Source organism: Corapipo altera, unplaced genomic scaffold (assembly GCF_003945725.1).
Source record: "Corapipo altera isolate COAL_440 unplaced genomic scaffold, ASM394572v1 1, whole genome shotgun sequence".
In the NCBI taxonomy this organism is placed as follows: domain Eukaryota; kingdom Metazoa; phylum Chordata; class Aves; order Passeriformes; family Pipridae; genus Corapipo; species Corapipo altera.
The window spans coordinates 14,125,755-14,148,575 of NW_020884873.1; the positions used below are offsets into that span (position 1 = coordinate 14,125,755).

The 22,821-nt window shown below is 40.8% G+C and overlaps 1 protein-coding gene across 6 annotated transcripts in view; it reads right to left on the bottom strand.

Moving 5' to 3' along the window:
- Positions 1-241: 241 nt before the first annotated feature.
- Positions 242-22,821, bottom strand: part of LARGE1 (LARGE xylosyl- and glucuronyltransferase 1) — a 276,280-nt gene continuing 253,700 nt past the window's right edge. For 5 of the 6 annotated variants that reach the window (XM_027657595.1, XM_027657578.1, XM_027657604.1 and 2 more), the window contains 4 exons: positions 20,180-20,458; positions 13,085-13,231; positions 7,773-7,968; positions 3,012-3,355 (listed from right to left, as the gene is read on the bottom strand). In XM_027657595.1, coding sequence (XP_027513396.1) covers positions 3,158-3,355; positions 7,773-7,968; positions 13,085-13,231; positions 20,180-20,458 — 820 coding nt within the window. In that variant the 3' untranslated portion in view covers positions 3,012-3,157. Of the gene's footprint in view, positions 3,356-7,772; positions 7,969-13,084; positions 13,232-20,179; positions 20,459-22,821 lie in introns of all 6 variants that reach the window. The other variant, XM_027657560.1, reaches the window with a different exon arrangement.

The window sequence follows — 22,821 nt, forward strand, 5'->3', positions numbered from 1 at the left end:
TCGGGTCAAATAGAAAACCTTCAGAGAATGGAAATAAAACACTGTAAAGCTGAAAGGAAGGTATGTAATAGTTAAGATGGAGTTTGAGGAAGCTAAGAGGGAGTCTGAAGAGCAAACAGTAGGAAGTTAAAGCTGAAAATGCACATTTGCTCAGTACACAAAAGCAGAAAAGTGGAGATATCTGGTAGGCCACCCCAAACAATAAGTAGAAGAAACAATTAAAGACAATAAGGACAATGCCAAGAATCTAAATGATTTATTTGCATCAGTCTTCACTGAGAGGGTGCTGGAGCGATACCTAAGTGAGAGACTCACACTTTCCAAATATCAGAGATAAGGAGAGGTCATAGACTGAAGACTCAAGAGAGAAGTTGGTGGAACAAAGCAATAAAACAAAGGCATTAAGTCACCAGGTTTTTCTGCTATTTCTTGATGATTTCAGGAGAAAACTGATAAATAAGTAACAAAATTGCTAGCAAATACTACAGCAGAGGACTGGAAGACAGTCAGTTATAACTGAGTTGGGGATTTTTGTTGTTGTCAGTGGTGTTTTCTTTCATGGTGTTGGAGCAGCCCTGGCAGTTACAGCCAGACTAACTCACTATTAGGTAAATTGGATGAAATGTACTAAAAAAACCTAATCCCCACACCTCTCAAATTATGAAGCACAAACATGACATGACAGATACAAATCAGTACAGTGTCTTTAAGGAAAAAAAAGGGACTTTTTGTACCTACTACCAATCTTTGAGCTGGTTACACCAGCCAGCACACCTAAACCTACCCCGGAGGTCCCAGAACTCAGTGTACACTCAGGCAAGTAGCAAATTATTACCTCCCCACTCCCCCCATCCTCATCACATGATCAGTGAGAAGAGAATAATGAGAAGAATGTTGATAATGGTACATACAAATAATATTCAGGTCCGTGCTACAGGCTGTGCTGCTGCAGGGTAAGGAGAAATGTACATCTGGCAATGAAAGTTTTTAATACTCATGAAACATAATGGTGGCCACACTGAAGCTCTGATTTGAGATTTTATGTAGGTATAAGCAGTGTTGGACTCTCTCAGGTCAGCTTTTGGTATCTTTCTGCACATCAGCTAATCAACAGGACTCTGTGCTGCAGGGTTCTTCTCATTCTGAATAAGCACAGTGACCTGAGCCCTTAATGGTGAATAATACGGGATCTGGGGAGTTAAGATTTTGGTTTTTTTAAAAGAATATATCTTAGCCAGAACTGAGCACTCACTTCTTCCCCACCCTTTCTAGCTTTTTATGTAAATCTTTACATGAAGCTATTAGGAAGAGAAAAAAAGCTCTTTGGAAAATTATGCAGTGATATATTCTTACGCAGCCAACACTCCCAGGAGAAAAAGAGAAAACTACACATGACTCCCGCCCCTTTTTATTTCTTCTCAAAGATGTTGCCTTTTTTGGATTTTCTTATATATACAGAGAATGATGAACTGGTATTTGTAGTTTAAATGTCTGGTTTAAACTGCGTGGTTTCCACCGTAACAGAAAGCTCTCACAAAATGTCAGGTTAGAAAAACCAAGCTCTAGAGGGATGAGATGGGGAGGAAAGTAGAAGGTCCAGTGGCTGAAAAACGAAATGGAAAAAAAATGAGCAGAACGCAATGTGGATTCATTTCCCAACTCAGGCAGTAGTATTGGTATGTGCGGTTGTACGGGGATCTGGGGTAGGGAGACAGAACACATTTCTCACTGAGTTGTTTCTGCTTTCTCTATTAACATTGCAACAGAAATTACAAATAGCCCTGCAAGGGGTAGTGCATTAAACCTCATTTCTTCATCCCATGTAAACACAACATTAATACTGAAGATAAAGAAAATGGCAAAAAGTCCAGTGTCTTGTTTTCTGCATTTTGCTTGTTAGGTTTCCTGTTCGCCCTCCAGCATACTCCTGTGTGTACCGATGGTGAACTTGACCAGTCCACGTTCAAGCAAACACTCACTCAGATTCCCAACACATTCTTTTCTCCCCCTCGAATGGGGAGTTTATTCCTAACAGTTCTGCTCCTTTTAATTATAAACTCCTTTAACGAAGTAGTTCTGAGACCTTGCAGCAGGCAGCAGGAGAGCACCAAGGCTACTAGTTGCCTTTTTACTAGTTTTTATTCCCTGTTCAGCAAAGTAGTCCACTTAAAGCCTAAGGCCCAGAGCCTTCACGTTTGGGCAGCACTGAAGTGAGCCTACAAATCAATATTCCCCTGGTACAATGTGCCTTATAGGTAAAATCCGATTCTTGCCTGAAAAAGATAAAGATAGAACCAGACCCTTTATCTTAAGTAGACACATGTGAACAAGTTGATCTGGTGAAAACAGACCTTACAGTGACAAGTTTTGTTCACTTTCTAACCGAGCTACTGATCTTCTTTACTGGTCCACCAAAATTGAAGATGGGGAAGAAACACAAGGGAGACATTTCCTTGGCAAGGAAAGGAGCAGCATTTAGGAGTGGGGCAAAGGCAGGGTGGGGTATAGGAGATTTTCCTGATAAAACAACTAATTTGAGAATAAAAGACCAACCGATATCATGTATACACCTAAACCAGTAACACAGCTTCTCGGGAGTGCAGTATTGTATAAGCGTCCCCTGTGTTTTCAAGGCTAATTCAGACCTTTGGCTCATCCTGCATTAGCAAGGTCATCCATGTTAACAGGGCCCCTGTGAAAGTTCACAGGTGAAAGTTCCCTTTTAGAGTAGTGCAGATTTGAAATTCACAGGACAGCGACCCGAAGATCTTCCTTTACAGATAAAAAGCATGTCAAATTATTAAATAGCAACATGAAATTCTATGTTCTGAAGGTCTGTCTTTGCTCTGCAGTTAAGAGAGCGGAGTGCATTCCCAGTCCCTGCCCAGTCCCCACCTTCAGTGGCATGGAGGGCGCTTGGCCGGCCCTACACGCAGACACCTCAAGAATGCTAAAGCCAAAAGGCCTGGGGTAATTGGGGAAGGGACAAATGAGCACAGTCCGAAGACATGTCACTTCAAATTTCTACTGTTAGAACTGCCAAGTATGATATAAAAACAGAAAGTATTTCTCAGTTCAAAATTTGATGACTGGGCCCCACACGATGAGTGGCTCTTCCCTCCGGTGTCCCTGTTTCCCGTACACGGGTTCTGTGGTGCTAGCTGTTGTTCTCTGCCGTGAGATATTTGAGGGCTGCAAAGCCGTAGTGGCGCGACATGTCCTGCTGGAACTCCTCCTTCAGGGTCTTGAGACAGATGCGGTATTGCTTGTTGGAGCGAAACTTGGTGATGTCGAAGCTGGGGGCGTGCGGCATGTGGATCATGTAGGCGTTGGGCAGCACCGTGAACTCGTACTCCTGGGGGAGAAAGACACTGACTGTGAGGGTGTTCCCCAGCCCTCTTGCAACGCATCTCTCCTGTACCTCCACAGTCAAACATGCTCCATTAAGTAACAGTGCAGTGTGGGTCTCAAAAAAACCAAACCCATGCAGGTATCTCAAATAAGCCTTTTTTTTTTCCAAGTAGCTTTTTCTTTGTTTGATGAAACATCTACTTTTTCTTTTTGTAAAATCTTAAGATGGTTTGGGTTGGAAGGCAACTATAAGGGTCATCTAGTCCAACTCCCCTGAAATGAGCAGGGACATCTTCAACTAGATCAGGTTGCCTAAAGCCCTGTTCAACCTGACCTTGAATGTTTCCAGAGATGGGGCATCCGCCATCTCTCTGAGTAACCTCTTCCAATGTTTTACCAGCCTCGTAAAAAAACCCAACTGTTTTAAAACATTTTACTTCATATAAGCCAAATAATGGGGAAACAGTACCAAAGGCACACCTGAAGCCATGTCTGCAGCACACACCTTGCAGTAGTGTGCTTGCAACCAACACAACTGTGACTACACGGCAAGGGTCTCAAGTGTCCGTGCAAAAACCTGGCTTTGTCCCTACAAATTATCTTGCTTGGGATGCTGGAATAAGCTATATTTACAAAGGCAAAACTGCACAACATATGTTGCTTTGCCTATATACTAAGATACTTACAGAGACAAAACTGTCCAAAACTATTTATAAACCTGAAATAAGGGGAGAAGATGGTATCATTTACAGGCGATGTGCGAAAATGAACCTGCTAATTCCATATGCTTTGAGATGGTTTTATGTAAATTAAGTTTTTCATGAAGTCTGAGATACTGTGCTACTTCTCCTTCTCCTGTAAAACTACTATACTAATTCTCTTTATTTATATCTGACCAAGTTCTTTGACAATTTTTGTTGTTAGAAAACAATGGTTCATTTAAGTCTCAACTACTCCTGTCAGAATCTTTCTATTTTTATAGTTAAATTATTAGAGTAAAGCTAGAAAAAGGCTGATCCTTAGACAGGATGAAAGTTCACTAGTTCACATCCTATGATGTGTAACAGGCAGGTATCTCCTGCAAGAAACTGGGTAGAAAAGGAATGTGAACCTCATTACTCTGTAGCCAAGCAAAACACTAACCACCAGGACGCTACTTCTTTTTTCGTACGGAACTTCAAGAAATCCAAGTTGTATGTGATGCAAATAACAAAGAAACTTTGAATTCCTCACAGGCAAATTTACTTTTGTTTTCACACAGTTTCTATCTACAGCTGTTGCTGGATTGACCCATTAACTATCTCTGCATAAGACAATGGTCAGGGAAAGAACAGCCACAGAGTACGCTGGCTTTAAAAGAAGTGGTGCACAACCTCCCCTGTTTTGCAATGCCCAGTCACCTGTAGATTTAGGAGTCTGTGCAGAGACACAGAGTATTTACAGTACCGAGGTAGAGTACTCCAAAATGTTTTAGTAGGGAAAGAGATTGTTGGGAGACAACAACTTGTGCTAATAAACTTTAGTGTTTCACCTGTCAGTCTTTCTTCACCTAACAAACTATGATCAAGGCACAGAAGACTGAAAGCTGCTGCATTATAATGCTACCAGAAACCAAGTGTTTGAGCAATACAACCAAAAAATGAAGCTAAATTAAGACAGGAAAAAAGTGAACAGAACACAACGTGGATCCGTTTCCCAACTCAGGCAGTGGTATTGGTGCGCCCAAAGTATAGCTAAGGCTGCAGTGTCTTCCCAGAGTCACCTATAAAGCAGTAGCATGTGTTGGACAGCTAGGAGCAGATGCCATATGGGTGCTCCTTTCTCCATATGAGAATGCCCATTACCTGACAGACAGTGCTAAAGAGGTAAGTCTTCGTGCCAATTTACAATGTTGTCATAAATGGGAATGGGGCACTGAGCTTCTGTATAACAAGAGCAAAATAATCTCATGCTCACAGGCAGAATTTATTTAGTTGGAAGATGCTTAAAACTAATGGGGAATTAAACTCAACAACAAAGGCTGGCACCATGGAGTGAGGAGAGCTGATAAACCACAAACTATGTCTCTAAGGGACCTTAAAACTAAGAGCCAAAGCTGCAGAGGAAGATGCATCCCCCTCATACAACCTTTTCTTTGTTCCCTGCTTGCACCTCAAGTCTGTAATACTGCAGGTCAGGGAGTGTCTATGCTCTGCAGTGCAAACTGTTCAGCACAGCAGTGTTCCATCCCTCTAAAAGGTCTTCAGGCACATAAAGCCTTCCAAGAAATGATGAGTCTGCTGCTAATAATCCCCTTTGAAATATGCTGGGCTGGGGTCCTGGAAAATGGGATGCTCAGTCTACTTCCACAGTGACTGGAAGAGCAGAGAAAGGTTTCCTAATGATCCATCCCTACTATGTGGAAACCCCTGTTGAGAAGGCAATGCAATAACCTAGCTCACAGATTATAAATTCTTTAGATGGAGACTCATATATTTGTATTTGGATGCTGTATTTGTACAGCAAAATCCAGCTCAGTGGGCACCTGCACGCTCCCAGAATAACAATGACGATTGTCTCCATGTGGTGTGCTACTCTGAGGGACAGCAGTGGCACAGGCCCTTGGTAAGGGGTCTGGAACAGACCTTTTGACAGGCACTCCAGTAGTGAGGAGCAGTGAAATAACTTAATTGAGAAGCTGCTCTGCCCACTGGTAATGAAGCCAGTCAAGCAGCTGGCAGCTGTGTCTGTGGACACCCTAAAGCACAGGAATACCACAGGGGAAGGTAGCTGTGCGATCCCATGTCTCCTCTAGGGTGATCTTGAGGGAGAATAGGTGGACACTCATGTTGCTACAGAGGAAAATGAAACTTTTTTTGAATGTTATAATGTGTTCAAGGCTGGAAGAGTGAGAAGAACAATTTCCCAGAGTTAGTTCCAACCTGGTGACCATTTAAAGTATCTGTGCTATGATCAACTATGAAAAATGTTTCAATTTCCCACATGTGAATCTCTGCTGAGCAGATCTCTCTGTACAGAAGAGTTAAATCCTGAGTGCTACGTGAGAGCTGCCAGTGGGAACATAAGCCTTGTTACACAGATTAACAAATAATAAAAACTACCCTGGCACTCCCCACAACTGATGGTAAATTGATTAGTGTTTGGAAAGTGCACTGGAAAATTACATTGCTATAGCAAATTATTATTAACATTAATATAAGGGACATTTTTTTCTCAAGATAAGTAGGTATAAATTTGTTGGGAATACCCTTCTGCAAACAGAGGGTGAGTGGCTGCCACCCCAAGGTGACCATGTAGTTTTTTAAGTAGAAGTAGAAAATATCCTTCCCACTTATGTGCCTGCACACAAATATGCTGTAGCCCACAACCCAGAGACACAATCTCCCACTAAGTTGGTGCATGCCTTGTGCTGTTCTGCTTCACATAAACTAGTAAGAATTGAGCAGAGAAGGATCAGCTGTATTCCAGATTCATAGCAGAAGGTATCACAGGAGGATACCAAAACCTATGGTCAAAACCTATTTTTTTAATTAGCATGAAATTCTACAAGTTCAAGCATTGGGATTGAAACCAAACTGAAAAAACCCAGCACAAACCCAAACTAAAAAGGAATGCCATGACCCAGACCTTGCTGATTAGCACAGTTGTTAGCTTCAAATCCAAGAACAGCAAGGCAATGTAAATCCTGCTATTTCAGTGAGCAGCAGCACTGGGATCCCATGGAGCCATAGTCACTGCCAGCCTCTAAGATCCAGGTTGGTGGCACAGACCTTGGCAGCTCTGAGAGCTCTGGTGCCAGTCTGGGACTCCTGACCTTTCTCTGCATCTGTATTCTTATAAATTCTGCCCCGCAGCTTCATTCCAAGTCACAGATCCAAGAGGCAGGTAGCCCAAGGCTTAAGTACCTGGATCCTTTAAAGTCTGCTCCACAGCCCCAGACTTCGGAAATGTAAAGACTTTGGCTATTCAGATACATGCTGTAAATCCCAGCCAGAGACTGAAGATGCTTGCCTTGGATTCAATTGAAGATTACTTTTTGAATTCTACATTAGCATTTGGGACTCACCAACCTCTGTCTAACTGAAAAAGATCCAGCTGTGTCTGCAGATTCCCTACCAAGTGATGGGACTGGCAACAAGTGCTGCAATGCTTCAGTCAGGAGGAGGGCACTGCAGGGGTTGTGTCACTGCAAAACTACTTTCTCAGCACTGATAAATAAATTAGACTTAGTTCTCCATTTAATACTTGACAAGGATTAAACTGAGTGTTCACAACTCAAGAACCATTCATTAAGGAGCTCAGTATGGCCGGGTGAGCACTCTGGTGATGCAAAGCCTAAAGTCTTTCTACAAGGCACAGATTTCATTTTAACAACCCTGCTGCACAGCCCTGGGTGAGATACGCAGGTGTCATCTCCTCACCTGTGCATCCAGCTCCATGATGTGAGCTACTTTGTTCCAGCCAAATCCAACAAACCGCCTGTCATACTCCGGGCAGTCCTTCCTCACGACGACGTATGGCTCAAAGTCTGCTTCCCACTCAACGCGGTAGGGGGTGGTGGCTGTTCGCCACTTGGCAAAATTGGTTGGCGCGTGCCCTTTCGTCCAGACGTGGTACCTTAAACAGACATAAATGGCAGGGACGTGGGGAGGTAATTACATAGAACACATCTTGGCAAGGTAACAAAATGTTACTCGTTAGATGAAATGCTCAAAAATAAGGACATTAGCTTCCAGTTCACATCATCATTTTCAGGACAAATCGGAGGCAATTTCTAGGACTATTTCCAGCACGCTTCCCAGAGCTCAGCGCTTAAACACCTCTAGTCGGTGAAGGATAGTGTGAAAACACTACCTCATGCTAATGTGAGAAACAATTACAAAGTACACTGACATTCATCTGCACTACAAAGTGCTGTGTCTTGCTCCTGGCAACCAAGCGGTTGTATCGGTCGGTGCTCTAAAATCACTGTGAAAATCTGTAGCTCAGATAAGGTCCTTAAAATTACCTATTTCTACACCACAGTGACATTCATGATCTGTTTTATATGCCATTTTATAATTTGCATGAGAGACACCTGGTGCTCTGGATAGATGTTCCGTTTTATTAATTACTGCCATTATTATGGCAGGAACCAAGATACATAATTAAATTAATAAGTAAAATATCACATAAAGGCTTTCTGCTGTACATTCTACATTGTGGGAAGTACTCCTGTGATCCTCAGTAAGGTAATCAATTTGATTTACAGAAAAAGATCCTTTTATAATTCATTAATCTTGTTCAGGTCACAGCAGGTCTCTTCCTAGCACTGCTTGAATCCACACCATTAGTGCTAGGGTCAATGACTCTCGCCCACTTACTTAAACACTTTCTAAAAATCAACTAGACAAGCTCTTTCTGCAGATTAATAGATTAAATAAAGAAACAAAGGTATAGCAGTTATCTGTATTACAATACTGAGAGATACGCAACAGAAGGGACAAAACAAATATCCTGCCAGTTTGTAAAGCAAGGTACATTGAATTCACAGGGATGACTCATATGCTAAAAGTGAAGGTATTTGAGCATTAAATATTGCAAGATTATGACCTGAGGTAATGTTTCAATCCCAGAAATTCTTGTAACATTGTGAGCCATTGCTAAAAACAGGGATGTAAAATCACCGCCTAGGAGTTTGCACTTGAACTGTATATTCATATGGTTAGTAACATAAACACAAATGTGGTTCAGCTCTGCTCACTGTCCATGTTCAGGGCAGTGCAGGAGGACAGAATTATTAGGATAGCACAGGGGTCCGAAGTAACATATGGTCCTTTGTAGGCCGCATTTCTAAACTGTAAACAGGTTTCATCACTTTTAGGTATCTGCCTTGGGGACCTGGAAAAACAAAACCCTTTTGTATTAAAAAAACTGACAGAGAACTAATTCTCCAGATACTACTAGAAAGCAGTGCCAGATTCACAAAAATGCTTACAATCCCTTAAGGTCCTTTGGAATCATCTCCAAAAAACCCAATCCTTCTCTTGGCCTCTTTTGGAAATGAGTGCGTAACCTACCCAGTCACTAATGTGCAGATATCTATGCAGAAAAAAAATACAATCACAACGCGGGGTTTAAAATGATATAGCACTGTGGAGGGTGCTCAATCTTCTAAAATCCTACCTCCGGCATTTTGAAATTAATTATGATAATAATAATAATAATGACTACTAAACACTTATGAAGTGATTTGTATCTTCAAAGCCCCATATAAACTTTAGTTAATTGGGAGATTTCTGCAAAGAAGCAGTCAAATGCTGCTGTTTTTCTAGTAACACTCTCCCACTGATTTAAACAGGGGGTAACAGTACACTAACCACAAAAGAAACTTCAATTTCTTTCCACTCTTTTTGGAGATATCAGTGTAAGCACTTACAGCAGCTCAAGTATAACCTCTGTGAGCCAAGAGAGCTAACTAGCAGGGAAAAATAAGTAATAGTGAAAAAACAATGAAGGGAAAATATGGAATTGGGATTGCACAGAGAAAACAAAGCAGAAAGGAAGGAACAGACCTGACTGTACAAAACAACAACAGAGATTATTTACTTGCCTCTGCAGAGTAACTGATATGAGTGAAGGGAAAGAGGAAGGCAAAAGGATGGCTAAGGTTAGGACAAAAAGGAAAACGAGTATGGGATGCTCAAATTAGCTGTGTACACACCAGCTATAAAGGAGTAATTAAACTGAAAACAAGAATTGTGAGATACATATGTATCTGTACATACAATATACATGGGCTTATATATAGATATATACACACACACATACATAGATAACTTGCTGGAACTAGGACTTGGCCGATGGCTGATCACTGCATGAAAGCTACTGCAAAGTAAGATAAGCAGACACCGTTGCCTGGATGTCCATATAGAGGAAGCTGCCATCGAAGGATGAGTTGTTTTCAACAGACTTTACTATCGGTGAAGCAGTTGTGAGAAGTGGTTCCCTGTCTATATATGTCTTCCATCTCACAGGACAACTGAATAAATGCAATTTTCCTGCTCAGGCCCTTCTCACTCAAGACTTAAATACACACTGAATTTTAAGGCCACACTCAAACTCACTGAGTCCCTAAAGAACTTTGTGAAATTGTGAACAACGTATTTTTCACTATGCTGGCAGTTTTGACAAATCCAAACCAAATCATTTGATATCCGTAAAATGATTATGAGTTTCTTTCCCACGGTTCATAGAAAACAACTGGAACACACCACACCCCTTCCTCCTCCACTTTGCACCAAATGTTTCATTTTCCTTGCATTATTGATTGCTTAATTTAAAATAAAATGTGAAAACTATAGGAAACTTTGCTAAAGTTAGCAAAATGAAGTAATTACTCTTCTCAGAGTGTTATTCCTCCCTGTATTGTCCCTCTGAGCTTCCTGTTACAATGAGAAAGATGACTTGGTGAAAGAAAAACTTCCCGAGTCCTGTACTCAGATGCTTAAACTTAAATTTTGCTGGATTGTGGATGCAATCAGTTAATTGGCTAATCAGTTGTTGCTTTTTATGTTTTCTCAATACGATGATGTGTCTTCTACCAGCTGTGGTTTCCCTTGTGCCTGAAAGTGTGTCGATGGTACATCTGTGGTTCATCAGCTATTACCCAGGCACTGAGCAGGCACATCCTTGTGAGGCACACTCACAGCCAGCACCTGCAAATGAAGCCAGCAAGCTGGCACAGAGTATCCTGCTGTCACAGAGGGTTTCTACACAGCACACCTTGCTCACTGCAGATGCTCACATGTCTTCTCTTCTGGTGGTGACTAAGGGATGTAATTGAGAGCCATTTTGTACTTCTTAGCTGCCCAGAGGTAGAAAAGGTCACTATTTGGAAAAGAGGTGACAAAAGCAATTTCAGCAAGGGAAAGATTGTAATCTACCGTGTGGTGTGAGGGACTGGGATGCTGCAGGCACTCTCAGCAATCACTGTCACAGCAGTCCTCCCCAGTTCACTCCCACACGGTCAGCCACAAATTGCAGCATTATTAAAGCACCTTGAAGGTGGAAGTGGAAATTCTCAGCCCAGATCACAGTTGCTTTGTGGCTGTTGATGGATTTGAGCAATGAAATGAGCCAAAACAAACTAGGGAAGCATTTGTAAAATGTGTACTACTTTAATATGTACACCAGCTGCATGTCCTTCAATTCTTATTTAACCAGCCTTGTTCTGGCAAAACTCCCACTGATGTTAAAGACATTTTTGCCTGAGTGAGACTTGAGAAAGGATTTGGAAATCTAGGTGTGTATGTAACACACCAGCATGCTGTATAATTTGAAGATGAAATCTGTAGTGGAAGGCCACTGCTGTGCAAATTGAAAATTTGACTGTTGGTGGAATGCAACATCTGAAAATCCTGAGGGAGTTATTTTCCATTGGAAGGATTTTTTCTTTCAACTACGGGAGAGACAACTATTTTCTATCAACAGATCTCTTGTTAATTTTTACATCTTTTGACTGTAAAGAATAATGGTAGAGTGAAAGTACTTGCTCTGTCAGTATCCTTAAGTAATTTTCCAGAGGCATGCCTCACTCAGTCGCATCAACTTTCTATTTCAAGGCAATCACTGGTCTGACTTTCAGTTTCAAGGCATCAGAATTATGTTTTCCAGACTCACACAAGCTGTCTGCTATGATGTGCATGCAACCACATGAGGGAAGGGTGGTTGCTGCAACAAGAGAGGTGTGTAATATAAGGAATGGAAAAAGTGTGAGGAAAGCTCTAAAGTAAGAGAAGGATGGGAGAGGTGATATAGAGCTCCACCAGCCATGGATAATATCTAGCTTTTTCATAGCTTTTATCTCTAGATCTCAAAATACTGTAAAAAGGAGAGGTGAACATTGTTACCTGCATTTCAGAGACGGAGAACAGAGATGTAAGAAAGTAAAGTGATTCGTGTACCACCTCCCAGCAGGGCAGTAGTGGAACTGAGAAGAGAACACAGGTCTCCTAAGCCCCCTCTCTGTGCAACATCATAAGGCCATATTGTACTCTTCCCATCACTGAGATGCTTTACAAATCTCTGCTAATCAGACCTTACCACACACCCCCAAGAGACAGTTAACCCCTGGTAGCTGCATTTTGAAACTGAAGAGTCTGGCAGATAATAGAATTGACTTGTTCACAGCCACAAAAGGAGTCTGCTTCAGAGAGGAGCTCCAAATTTAGGTGTTCTTTGCTTCTTAACTTCTAGTCAGAGTACTCTTTTACGTCTGCATAGAGAAACTCTAGGTATTTAAGCAGCTGTTTCACACTTTAAAAGAGCATATGGCAAGCTTGCATTTGTTTTTCCAGTAAGTCAGTAAGGAAGAGAACCAACGAGCAGAGATACAGAACTTTTGCTCACATAAGAAGACACAGCTATCCAGACAGTATTTGGCAGCCAAAAAGTAAATTACACGCCCTTGAGTGTAATGGTCACGCTTGATTTTGTAGTGCAATAAAATATGATGAAAAAGAACAAATTCAATTTAACAACTGAAGTCCTTCAGTAGAGGACTATAATACTAGATAAAATTCTGACCTTACAGATGGAATATATCCACATATGATTCTGTTCACTACCTCTCTATGAGAATGGAAAAAATTCCAATAGGTTTCTTAATGGAGCTGACAGTGAGAGAAAAGAATCAAATATTCACAAGAACAGAAAAAATAATGACCACAGGTTCAAAAGTACTTTTCATTACCTGAATGTGAAGAGGGTTCCCATGTCCAACATAGACAGCAACTCTGCTTTTGACTTGGGGAAGGAGAGGCGGTAGCGTAGGGTCTCAAAAGCAGGTACAATTAGAGCTTTCTTGGTGTTAGCTAGGTCTAGCTGGATGACAGACTTCCTGGCAAAGAGAAACAACAAATAAAAGCAGGAAAATGTTAAATTGAGCAAATCACTTGGCTTTTCAAAATAAAGTGCAGAGAATGGGCAGATTGATATTGTAAATGTAACTATGTCCCATAATTTTCCTCAGGGGTACTTCATATTTCTTCTGCTTTTGGTTCACTGCTCTAAAAGCAGGGAGAAGAACAAAGTTCCAAATGGGCTTGTGTGTTTGACTGATCAATGCTGCCCTGCATGTCCATGGGTGCATAGATCAGAAACAGCACTCAAAGCATGGCCAACTGACCACCACTTTAAGAGAAATATACTTGAATGTTACTACAGATATGGGAAAGAGCTGCACAGCCAATAGCAGCTCTAAAAAACTGGGATTTATCCAGGACTCAGTGCCACTTCACAAAAGGAGAAGCTGGAAAGGTTGGTTGCGCTTCAGCCTAGCTCTTCTCTGTGCTACGCTGTGCCATCATCCTTGCTTTTTATCTCTGTATGTCCTGCAAAGTGAGTGTTACCTTAATACCACTAGGGACCAGATACTTGCTCTCAAGAACACTGTTGCCATGATGGTCAGTCATTGTTCAAGGCACAGATCTACTGCAATAGGACACAGCACCAATCAGCAAAACTGTACTTCAGCAGTGAGTATTATCAGTGGTGCACATGGCAGTGCCTGGAGATCAGAGCTCATTTATGCTTGGCTCTGTGCACAGGGCAAAGAGACTGTTGCCAGCAGAGAAAAGCTGTACACTGGATAGACTGAGATATGTTGCTTTTTCCTTTCTTTTGCTGAAAGTTATTCAGTGCAGAGACTGTTTTGGTGTATGAGTACGTGTGTGCACATATGCATTTTGCACAGCGGGGCTCTTTTCCAGACAGAGGCCTTAGGATGACTGTCACAGGAGAGGAGTAGCTTAGTAACCTCTCACCCTGCCTGCCAGAGGTGTTCAGTCTATTCTTTCCTAACAAACTAAAACTCAAAGAAAAAAAAGTTACTTTTCCATCCCCCAACTGAATCTTACTATGCTTGTCATTAGAAATAACTCTGTTTCAATTTTCCTTTCATTATCCCCATAGTTCATACAAGAAATATGCCTCTCTCTCCCTGTCAAAATCAGTTCCCCTTAACAGGATTCACTGTCCTGACTTTCATGTTACTGCAACAGGCAATCAAGGACAATGTTGACTAGCAGCAAACTCTCTCTACAGCATTCTAATTTGAAGGAATTGGGATCACTGTCCTAATAACAGAAGGACCAAATAAACCATTTTTCTATGCCCAGAATACCTAGATTTCATTTATATTGCTGTCAGAGAAAAAGAAGAAGAGCATGACTATTTAATAAAATCTGAATTTTAGAGAATTCATACCACCCTATAGGTCTGCTCTATAAAAAGCAACCTGTTCTCAGCTTCTTACTGCAAAGTTTGCATTGTTTACAGAGCCTCTGACACATTCCAGTTAACTTCACAATTCAAGGATGTTAACAGCATCTTATTGTAGCTGGTTTTGTACTTTCTTCACTAGCTTCTCCCTCACTATCACTAATGACCACAATATATGCATGTAAATAGATGACTCCTTCACAATCAGCCTTTGTGACCTTCCAGAATTGTTGAACATTGCCAGTATATAGCCTTTATGATGTTTTCAAATGTTTCTTCCCCTTCACAACTTCTCTGAGAGCAGGGGATACTGATATAGTTTCTCTTCCAAAATCTGAGGCTTTCTGGTCTGTGTGCAAGCTATCAGACTTAAGCAGCACAGCTTTGGAGATTCAGTTCTAGGAAGGAGCAGGTAAAATTTGCAGAACCCTTTGGGCTCTGCAAGGAAACAGGAGCTTCCATTTATGGCTGTTACTATACGTTTGTTTTATGGAGAGCTTGAAAGTCTCAGGCAAAATTCAAGGCCTTGCTGTGCTTGGTACTGCCAAAGAGCAGGATACAACCCTGCCCACAAAAGTTTACAGTCTGAAGGTGACCAAAGCTGAAGCAGGCACAGGTAACAAGCACAGATAACAGCAGAAATTGTCAGACAAAGCAAGCTGTGTTGAAACTAGTACTGAATGTGACTTACTCTCTAAGGTATGGGATTCAACCACAAAAATTTTGTGGATAGCAACAATCTTTTCTGCACGCTCCCCTGCTCTTGTCACCTGCAAATTTCATACAGACGTAAATGGCCAAACTGTTCGAAAGAACAGATGACAGTAACTTCATGAAGAAAATCCCCTGGACAGGGGAGAGAAAATAAGATGGAAAACAACTCAGAAGTTGAGATAAGGCAGTTTACTAAAGTAAAAGTGAAAGGTTGTGAGCGCACAAACAAAGAGAAAAAATATTTGTTCTCTACTTGCCATCAGCAAGTGATGTTCAGCCATTTCCCGGGAAGCAGGGCTCCAGCACATGTAGCAGTTTCTCCAGAAGGCAAACCTTGTAAATAATGAACGCTCCACCTCCCTGCTCCTTTTCTTAGCTTTTATGTCTGAGCTGATGTCATCTGGTGCGGAACATACCTTTGGTCAATTTGGCTCATCTATCCTAGTTGTGCCCCCTCCCAAGATCTTGCCCACCCCCAGATGGAGGGCAGAATTCTGGAGAGACAGCAGTGATGCTGTGCCAGTGCTGTAGTCTCTAAAATACTGGTGTGTTATAAACACCCTTCTAGCTACCAAAGACAAGCACAGCACTGTGAGGGCTGCTATGGGGAAATGAACTCCATCTCAGCTAGACCCATTAGAGGTGGTAAGGTCAAAGTGGAGGGGCTCTCCAGAATGGAGCTAGGAGTTGAGACATGCTCAGACAAGAAGTTCAGTAGCACTGACTTCTGAGTAGAATCACCTGCCTTTGATGTGCACCAGGTGACATATAAAAGGAAGAAGCAATTAGTGCTGACATCCAGGTGTTAAACCTCAGTGACAAAGGACAACAAAGGACATTTAAACTGCAATTTAAACTGGGAGGACGTGGTAGAGAAAGAAACACCTTCAATTTTCTTCTGGTAACTTGGCTGGTGGTTTGTTTCTTGGACAACCAGCTGAAACTCTCTTCCTACTGGAAGCAAATCTAACTTCATTTTCTGTGGGGCAACTTTTTTTCCTGTTTTGAGTGGGGGTGCCATTTATTGGTTGACTGGTTTTGAGATACTTCGAATAGGAAAATTTTCACTGTTGGTGTTGCCAGGTATGTGGAATATAATGTAGGGAATTAGATTTGGTTGTTTTGCAAACTAGCACTGTAATTCCTGAACTATCCTTATAAGGGGTGTTTTTTGGATTTAGTAATATTGATTCAGTATTCGTTTTCCTTTATCTGTCCTTTTCCTCCCAAACCCCAAAATAATGATCTGTGATTTTATGAAGAGCTCTCTTGCCCAAGAAACCATTTCCCAAGTATCTTTGTGTTCAGACCTGATGTATGTCATTCTGACACAGTGAAGGTTGGGTTAAATTTTAAATCTACAAGTCAACTGTATTTTTTGCAAAGCAGTGAAGAAATGAATCTTAAATCACAAGAGTTTCCTCACGGGTTGAATGAACTGCAGCACGTTGATATCAATCTTCTCATCTTTGTACTTATTTTTAAAAATTAATACAGAATTCTCATCCTCATGGAGACAGATTGTAATATCATTCCTATTTCTGGAGGATAGAGAAGCTCAGACACAGGAAGAGCAGCAACCTAATCCTAAAGCACTGAACTCATGAAAAAAAAAAAAGGAAAAAAAGAGTCCATTAATTAAAATTAGCTTCCACCATCAGGACTCAGTAAGTGGTTGGTTGGAGATAACAAACACAGCAGTCACAGAGCTTGTGGTAAGAGTTGTCAATCCACTGTTAAAATCATTAGAATGCTTTTTCTCTCTGCAATGAATGCATAGCCTACAAAGGCTATCAGCAAATAAAAACCAATAGGCACAACCTGAACTATGTCTCTTGCTGAGATGCTGAAAAACAGCCAGAAATACTTCACAACTCATGTTGCAGAGGACAGGTATAAAACCTGCAGATAGAGATTGGATGCCAGGTCCCAATTCATGCAAAATGTGTCACTGGAAGCAAAGGGCATATTTTACACAAATGTGTCAGGAAAGAACTTCAATGTTAGCTGTGATAACTGTAGATAAGCAGCCTGTCTAGTAATTTTATGTTAGAAGTCACTGTAGCTTGCCCCTAACACCTTACTTGTAGCAACTAGAAGGAGCCTTTACCTCTGGGGCCATGACAAGATGACCTCAGTAACTAATGAGGGAAGGCAACAAAAGATGTTGACTCAGCACAGACCACGAAAGTGTCTGAGTTCCGTAAACAGGAAACCTTTAAATGATACATTTCTTTCCTTTTGTACTTCACAGAAGAGCAAGGCAGGACTAAAAGGCTGTTTGATGGAGATAAAAAACATTGAAATGGTCTTAGCAGCTGTGAAAAAGCTTAAATAGCACAAATCCTAGTGCTAGCAAGAGATACACAAAAGGACAGGTCCATCAGCTCCATCAGCTTCTCCTTCAAAACTGGCTGTAAGCTTTCACATACGACACGTTCAAAGTACGCTGAAAATGTTTTTCAAAATTCCTTTCTTTCTGAGAATATATTATCTGCAGAGATACAATATGCAATATATGTAAATCAGCAAACTCACAGGGAGAGGGACTTTGGCTTATGCTGTCCAAAGTGATGCCTGAAATACCACACTATTTCTAGTTGTTTATGGTTGTTCTATCTGAGCAAATGAAGATGAAAATGTTTGTACATCTCTCTAAAAAACAGTCGCTGCCATTCAGACAGATAGCACTAATCAGTTACTTGCAGAGGCAGTGGGAACAGTCAATGCAGAAAGACACAGGGGTATCCATTTTTAAAATAATCTCACTGTACCTCCCTGCTACTTTGTTTAGAAAAATCATTACTGAAAAAGCAACAAAAGTCTCTAGTCCACACACAAAAAAATTCCACTTCCTTTTTAAAGAGCTGGTAGTAGCAGATTAGCAATTCCAATATTCCCAGGTAATGGAGAGTCACTGTCAGAGTTAAGGTGATATAAGCCTCATAAAAAGCTGTCAGAGTATCACAAAGTCTCAGATGCAACAGGTCTCAGAGAGAATCTGTTTTTTTTCTGAAACATCACCCATGGGTGGCATCACTGTGCATTTAGTTCTGTAATACATTTATCACCGTACGAGAATTATTTCTATGGTTCTAGTAACTCAATTATTCTGTCGTACATCATTCTATCTTCTTCCTTTTATTGCTGGCTCCCATCAGCACACTGTGAAGCAGCATGGAAGAGCAAGTTCCTTTTTTATCACTAAATATCAGTACCAACAGCTGCTACCCTTATTGTGTCCAGCATTGATCTGAAGAGATATAACAGTGTGCAGCACTAACACTGAAAAAGACAGAGAACTTAACAACTCTCCCTACGTGTATCTAGAGATAAATAATGTGTGCAAGGGAAATAATTATTTTGGAGTCCTCATAGCACAAGCTGAAATGAAATGTCCCTAAACTAAGAAGGAAACAAGGTAACACACTGTGATAATACTTCAATGATACGATTGATATCCAGAGTCTTAAAAGATAGAATGGTTTGGATTGGAAGGCACCTTTAAAGACCATGTAGTCCAACCTCCCTGCAGTGAGCAGGAACATCTTCAACTAAATCGGACTGCTCGAAGTCCCATCCCACTTGACCTTGAATGTTTCCAGGGATAGGGCATCTACCACCTCTCTGGGTAACCTCTTCCAGTGTTTTGCCATCCTCATTGCAAAAAACTGCTTCCTTATATCTTGTCTAAATCTACCCTCTTTTAGTTTAAAACCATTCCCCTTGTCCTATCTCAACAGGTCCTGCTAAAATGTTCGTCACTATCTTCTTATGTACTGGAAGGTTGTAATAAAGTCTCCCCAGAGCCTTCATTTCTCCAGGCTGAACAGCCTCAACTCTCTCATCCTTTCCTCATAGAAGAGGTGCTCCATTCCTGTGAATAGTGAATTTGGCCCCATACATGTCTTGTTAAGTTGTTAAGCCTGAAACAAAGAAATTCCTCCGTAAGTTTATGATACCAGAAGGTGTATTTTCCTTTACACTCCAAAACCCCGGGCTTATGAACTGAAAGGGAACACCTACAGGCAAGCCCTCACTGGAACACTTCGATCAACTTTCACCAAATTAGAACAGAGAGGAAAAGCAAAATAGTTCAGGACTAAGGAACTGATATCCTCCTGTCTGGCCACAGGGTGTCCTCCTTGCTCTATGCTTTGGCCTCAGATGACCAGCCTCTGCAGGGGAAAAAGGTCTTTATTAAAAAAAAAGCTCAGTTAATGGATCAGAGGTCTGTAGTTTGCTCAGCCGAACCTGCTCACATGCATTATCATACAGTGTACACTGATGTTACTCCTCCCAGTTGCCTTATGCCCATTATTTTGCATTGACAGGTGCTGGTATTGCAGTCATATTTTTGAGCTGGTTAGACTCACAACCTCCTTTCAAGATAAGGAACTGGACTAAGAGAGTGTCCCAGACAAAAAGTTCAGTTATGCTTTGCATGTTTTTTCTGTCACTGACTTTAAGAACGAGGGATGTTTAGAGAAATCGCTGGGTTCACATCTGCTAATACATGATGCTCTTGGACATTTAATAGTACTTAATCCAGTTCAATTTTCAAATTGATTCTTCTGCAGCTCTGAGGGAATTATTCTAATGGCTAACAGGGATCATATTTAGACGAAAGTTTCTTCTTTCATAACCATATTGCTTGACTTCCAGTGACAGCCCTCTTCCTTTGCTCTAAAAATTCTTGTGCACTGATGGGCATTCTCACACCTCAAACCTCTACAAGCTGCTTCTTTCAGATGTGCTCAGACTGCTTTGTTTTGATAGTACGTGAGAAGGGTGGGGCGTGGAAAGGCTGAAATTGCAGGTGACAGTGGTAATCGCTCCACTGTCCATTTACCTGAGGTACTCGTAGAGTCCATACATGGGCAAGAAGTCAATGTCAGACAGAAACATATATGGTGTGCTGATATGTTTCATGGCCACATTCCTTAGCAGATTCACAGGATAGAACTGGCCCTCCTTGTACACGATATGGTAGCCAACATTGTGGCGGCTCATCAGTACTTCTGAGCCCTGAGCGTAGCGCAGAAATTGCTGGGCTTCTGCATCAGAAAGATAGAGTGCCAGGCTGATTGGACCTTCCCAGTGTTTGCAGATGGCTTCAAGCATCTGGAGCCTGAAAGAAGAAGAGTGAGAATGAGAAAAACTATCTCCCTGTCTGGGACTCTTTCCCTGGGTTCATCTGATCAAATGCAGATAACCTTCTCTAAGTGAGACAGACTGGGGACATTTTATATGCTGTGCAAAGCAATAAATATTTCCACAGCACAAGTCATCTCATCTAAGATGACAAGTTGATGTCTCCTGGGCAGATGGACTGTACCCCAGATATGCCTATTTCACCGAATCCAAGGGAACCTAAGATGGCCCTAGCTCAGATGCACACATCTACAACTCAGATACCTAAAGCTTGGTGAAATCAACACTGTTGTTTTCTGCCTAAAGCTTTGATGCTGCAGGAAAACCCACATGGATGATGGTATACCCAGATACCTGATGGGAGTTTTGAGCAGTTGCAGGGATCTGTCCACCTGGATCTACTTACAGAATAGGGGTCTTGTAATCTTCAACAGTGTCTAGTGCCCAGTTCACATCTCAGGTCAACCTATTCTTACACAGTAACATACCACATCGTTCTACAACAAGCTTGTGGAAGATAGAGGTGTACAGAACCACAGATCATTTTAGGAAAACCTTCCCCAAATTTTCGTAAGGCAGTTAGTCATATCCTAAAAGCTGTTAAAAGTGACAGGTCAAGGGAATACGGACTTATGTGAACATTTACACTAGCTAGAAGACTCACTATCAGGGAGAGGGCAAAAGGATGGTACACTGATAGAAATAGGATTTACTTTTAATAGGGAGTAAGGAGGGAAGGAATGAGAGACATGGCATTGCTGTGGAATATGAAAAGAACATTTCAGACAAAACCATCATTAAAACTACTAACTTGTATATGTTTTAACAGTATCTCAAATTTCATTAAATTATTTTTAAAACAGGTTGTATTGATGTATATTTAAAAAAAATTCCAGCACTTAAAACACTATTGATGAAAATGACAACAAAAGATTTCATATGCAAACATAAATCAAACCCAGCCCGGTCCAAATTGTTTAAGCACTTTGGATAATTCACAGAGAATTGCCTAGGGATTGAGATGTGCCCCCCAAAAATACAGTGAGGACTGATTACAAAGCCTCTTGAGTTAATACAAAGGGAAATGAATCTGTGCAGCCTAGCCAAACATTCTATTAAAAATTAGGAAGAGTAGACCATGCAAAATTATTATCTTCTCTCCGTTTGAAATCCATGACTCGATTTTTCCTATTAATATTTATATAAAACACAAGAAAAGTTTTCTGCATCATCATAATCAGAGAAAATAATTTCCCCTTTCTACTATCTTCCTAAGCTTTACAAGAGAAAGAAATTATATACTCATACCAGTAAACACGTAGTCTGACTTAACATTAATAGCTTTTTCCTGCATTTCTGAATGATCGTGATGACATCTAAGGTGATATAATATTTTTTTCTTAAATATGAGATACTGCCTCTACTAGTCTACACTTGGTACATTACTCTCTTTTTATTTATTACTGAAACAAAGGCTATTATCAACCTGAAACATACAGACAAATTTGAAACACAAATCAATTAAAAAAAATCTAAAAAGTATGGGAAGGCTTTAGACTTTTAATTACACTAAAAATAAACAGAGAAAAATACTTTTTCTTTTTTTTTTGCCTTTTTCCAACATAGTGAAAACCTATTAAACAGGAGACTCCAATCATCAGCACTCAGATTTAGGGAATTGTTTTAAAAATGCAATACTTGCCTAGTAAAAAAATGCAGCAAATTGCCTTTTAAAGACTCCACGTGGTGGACAAATGGCATTCAAAACTTATTTAAACAGCACACCTGATAATGCCTGCAAAGTTTTTCGTGAGAGCTAAGCGGAAACTGGGTTTTGCTGGTATAAATTTCCAGCTGGACAGCTTAGTACCCTTCAGAATACCCCATTTTGCTGTGTCGTTCTCATTGACAAGCTCCACTTCCATGAGTTTGATACAGGGACTATATGCTAGGTGATGCTCCATAACATGCTCTCTTTAGGTTGTTATAGCAGTCTCATTTGAACATAAACCCTAGAATTATGAGTTTCTAAACACAACATGACTAACTTATTTTGGTTTTTTTGGTTTTTTTTAGCAGTCTTTAGGAATGCATTCCCTTAATGACTTGAGATAAAACAAATGTACTGCTGTACTACATAATAATGAGATCACGATTTAGTTGGTAATTTTTTTAAAGGTCTGTTTCAGCTAATTTTGCTGGAATTCAATTGTTTTGTGACATTGTTTTTATTTTTCTTCTGAAGAATACTCAACTGATTTCCAACTCATTCTCACCCAGATTTCAAGCAGTGTATTGCTAATCACGTCTTTTCCCCTTCCTGACCTCACATTTTGGTAA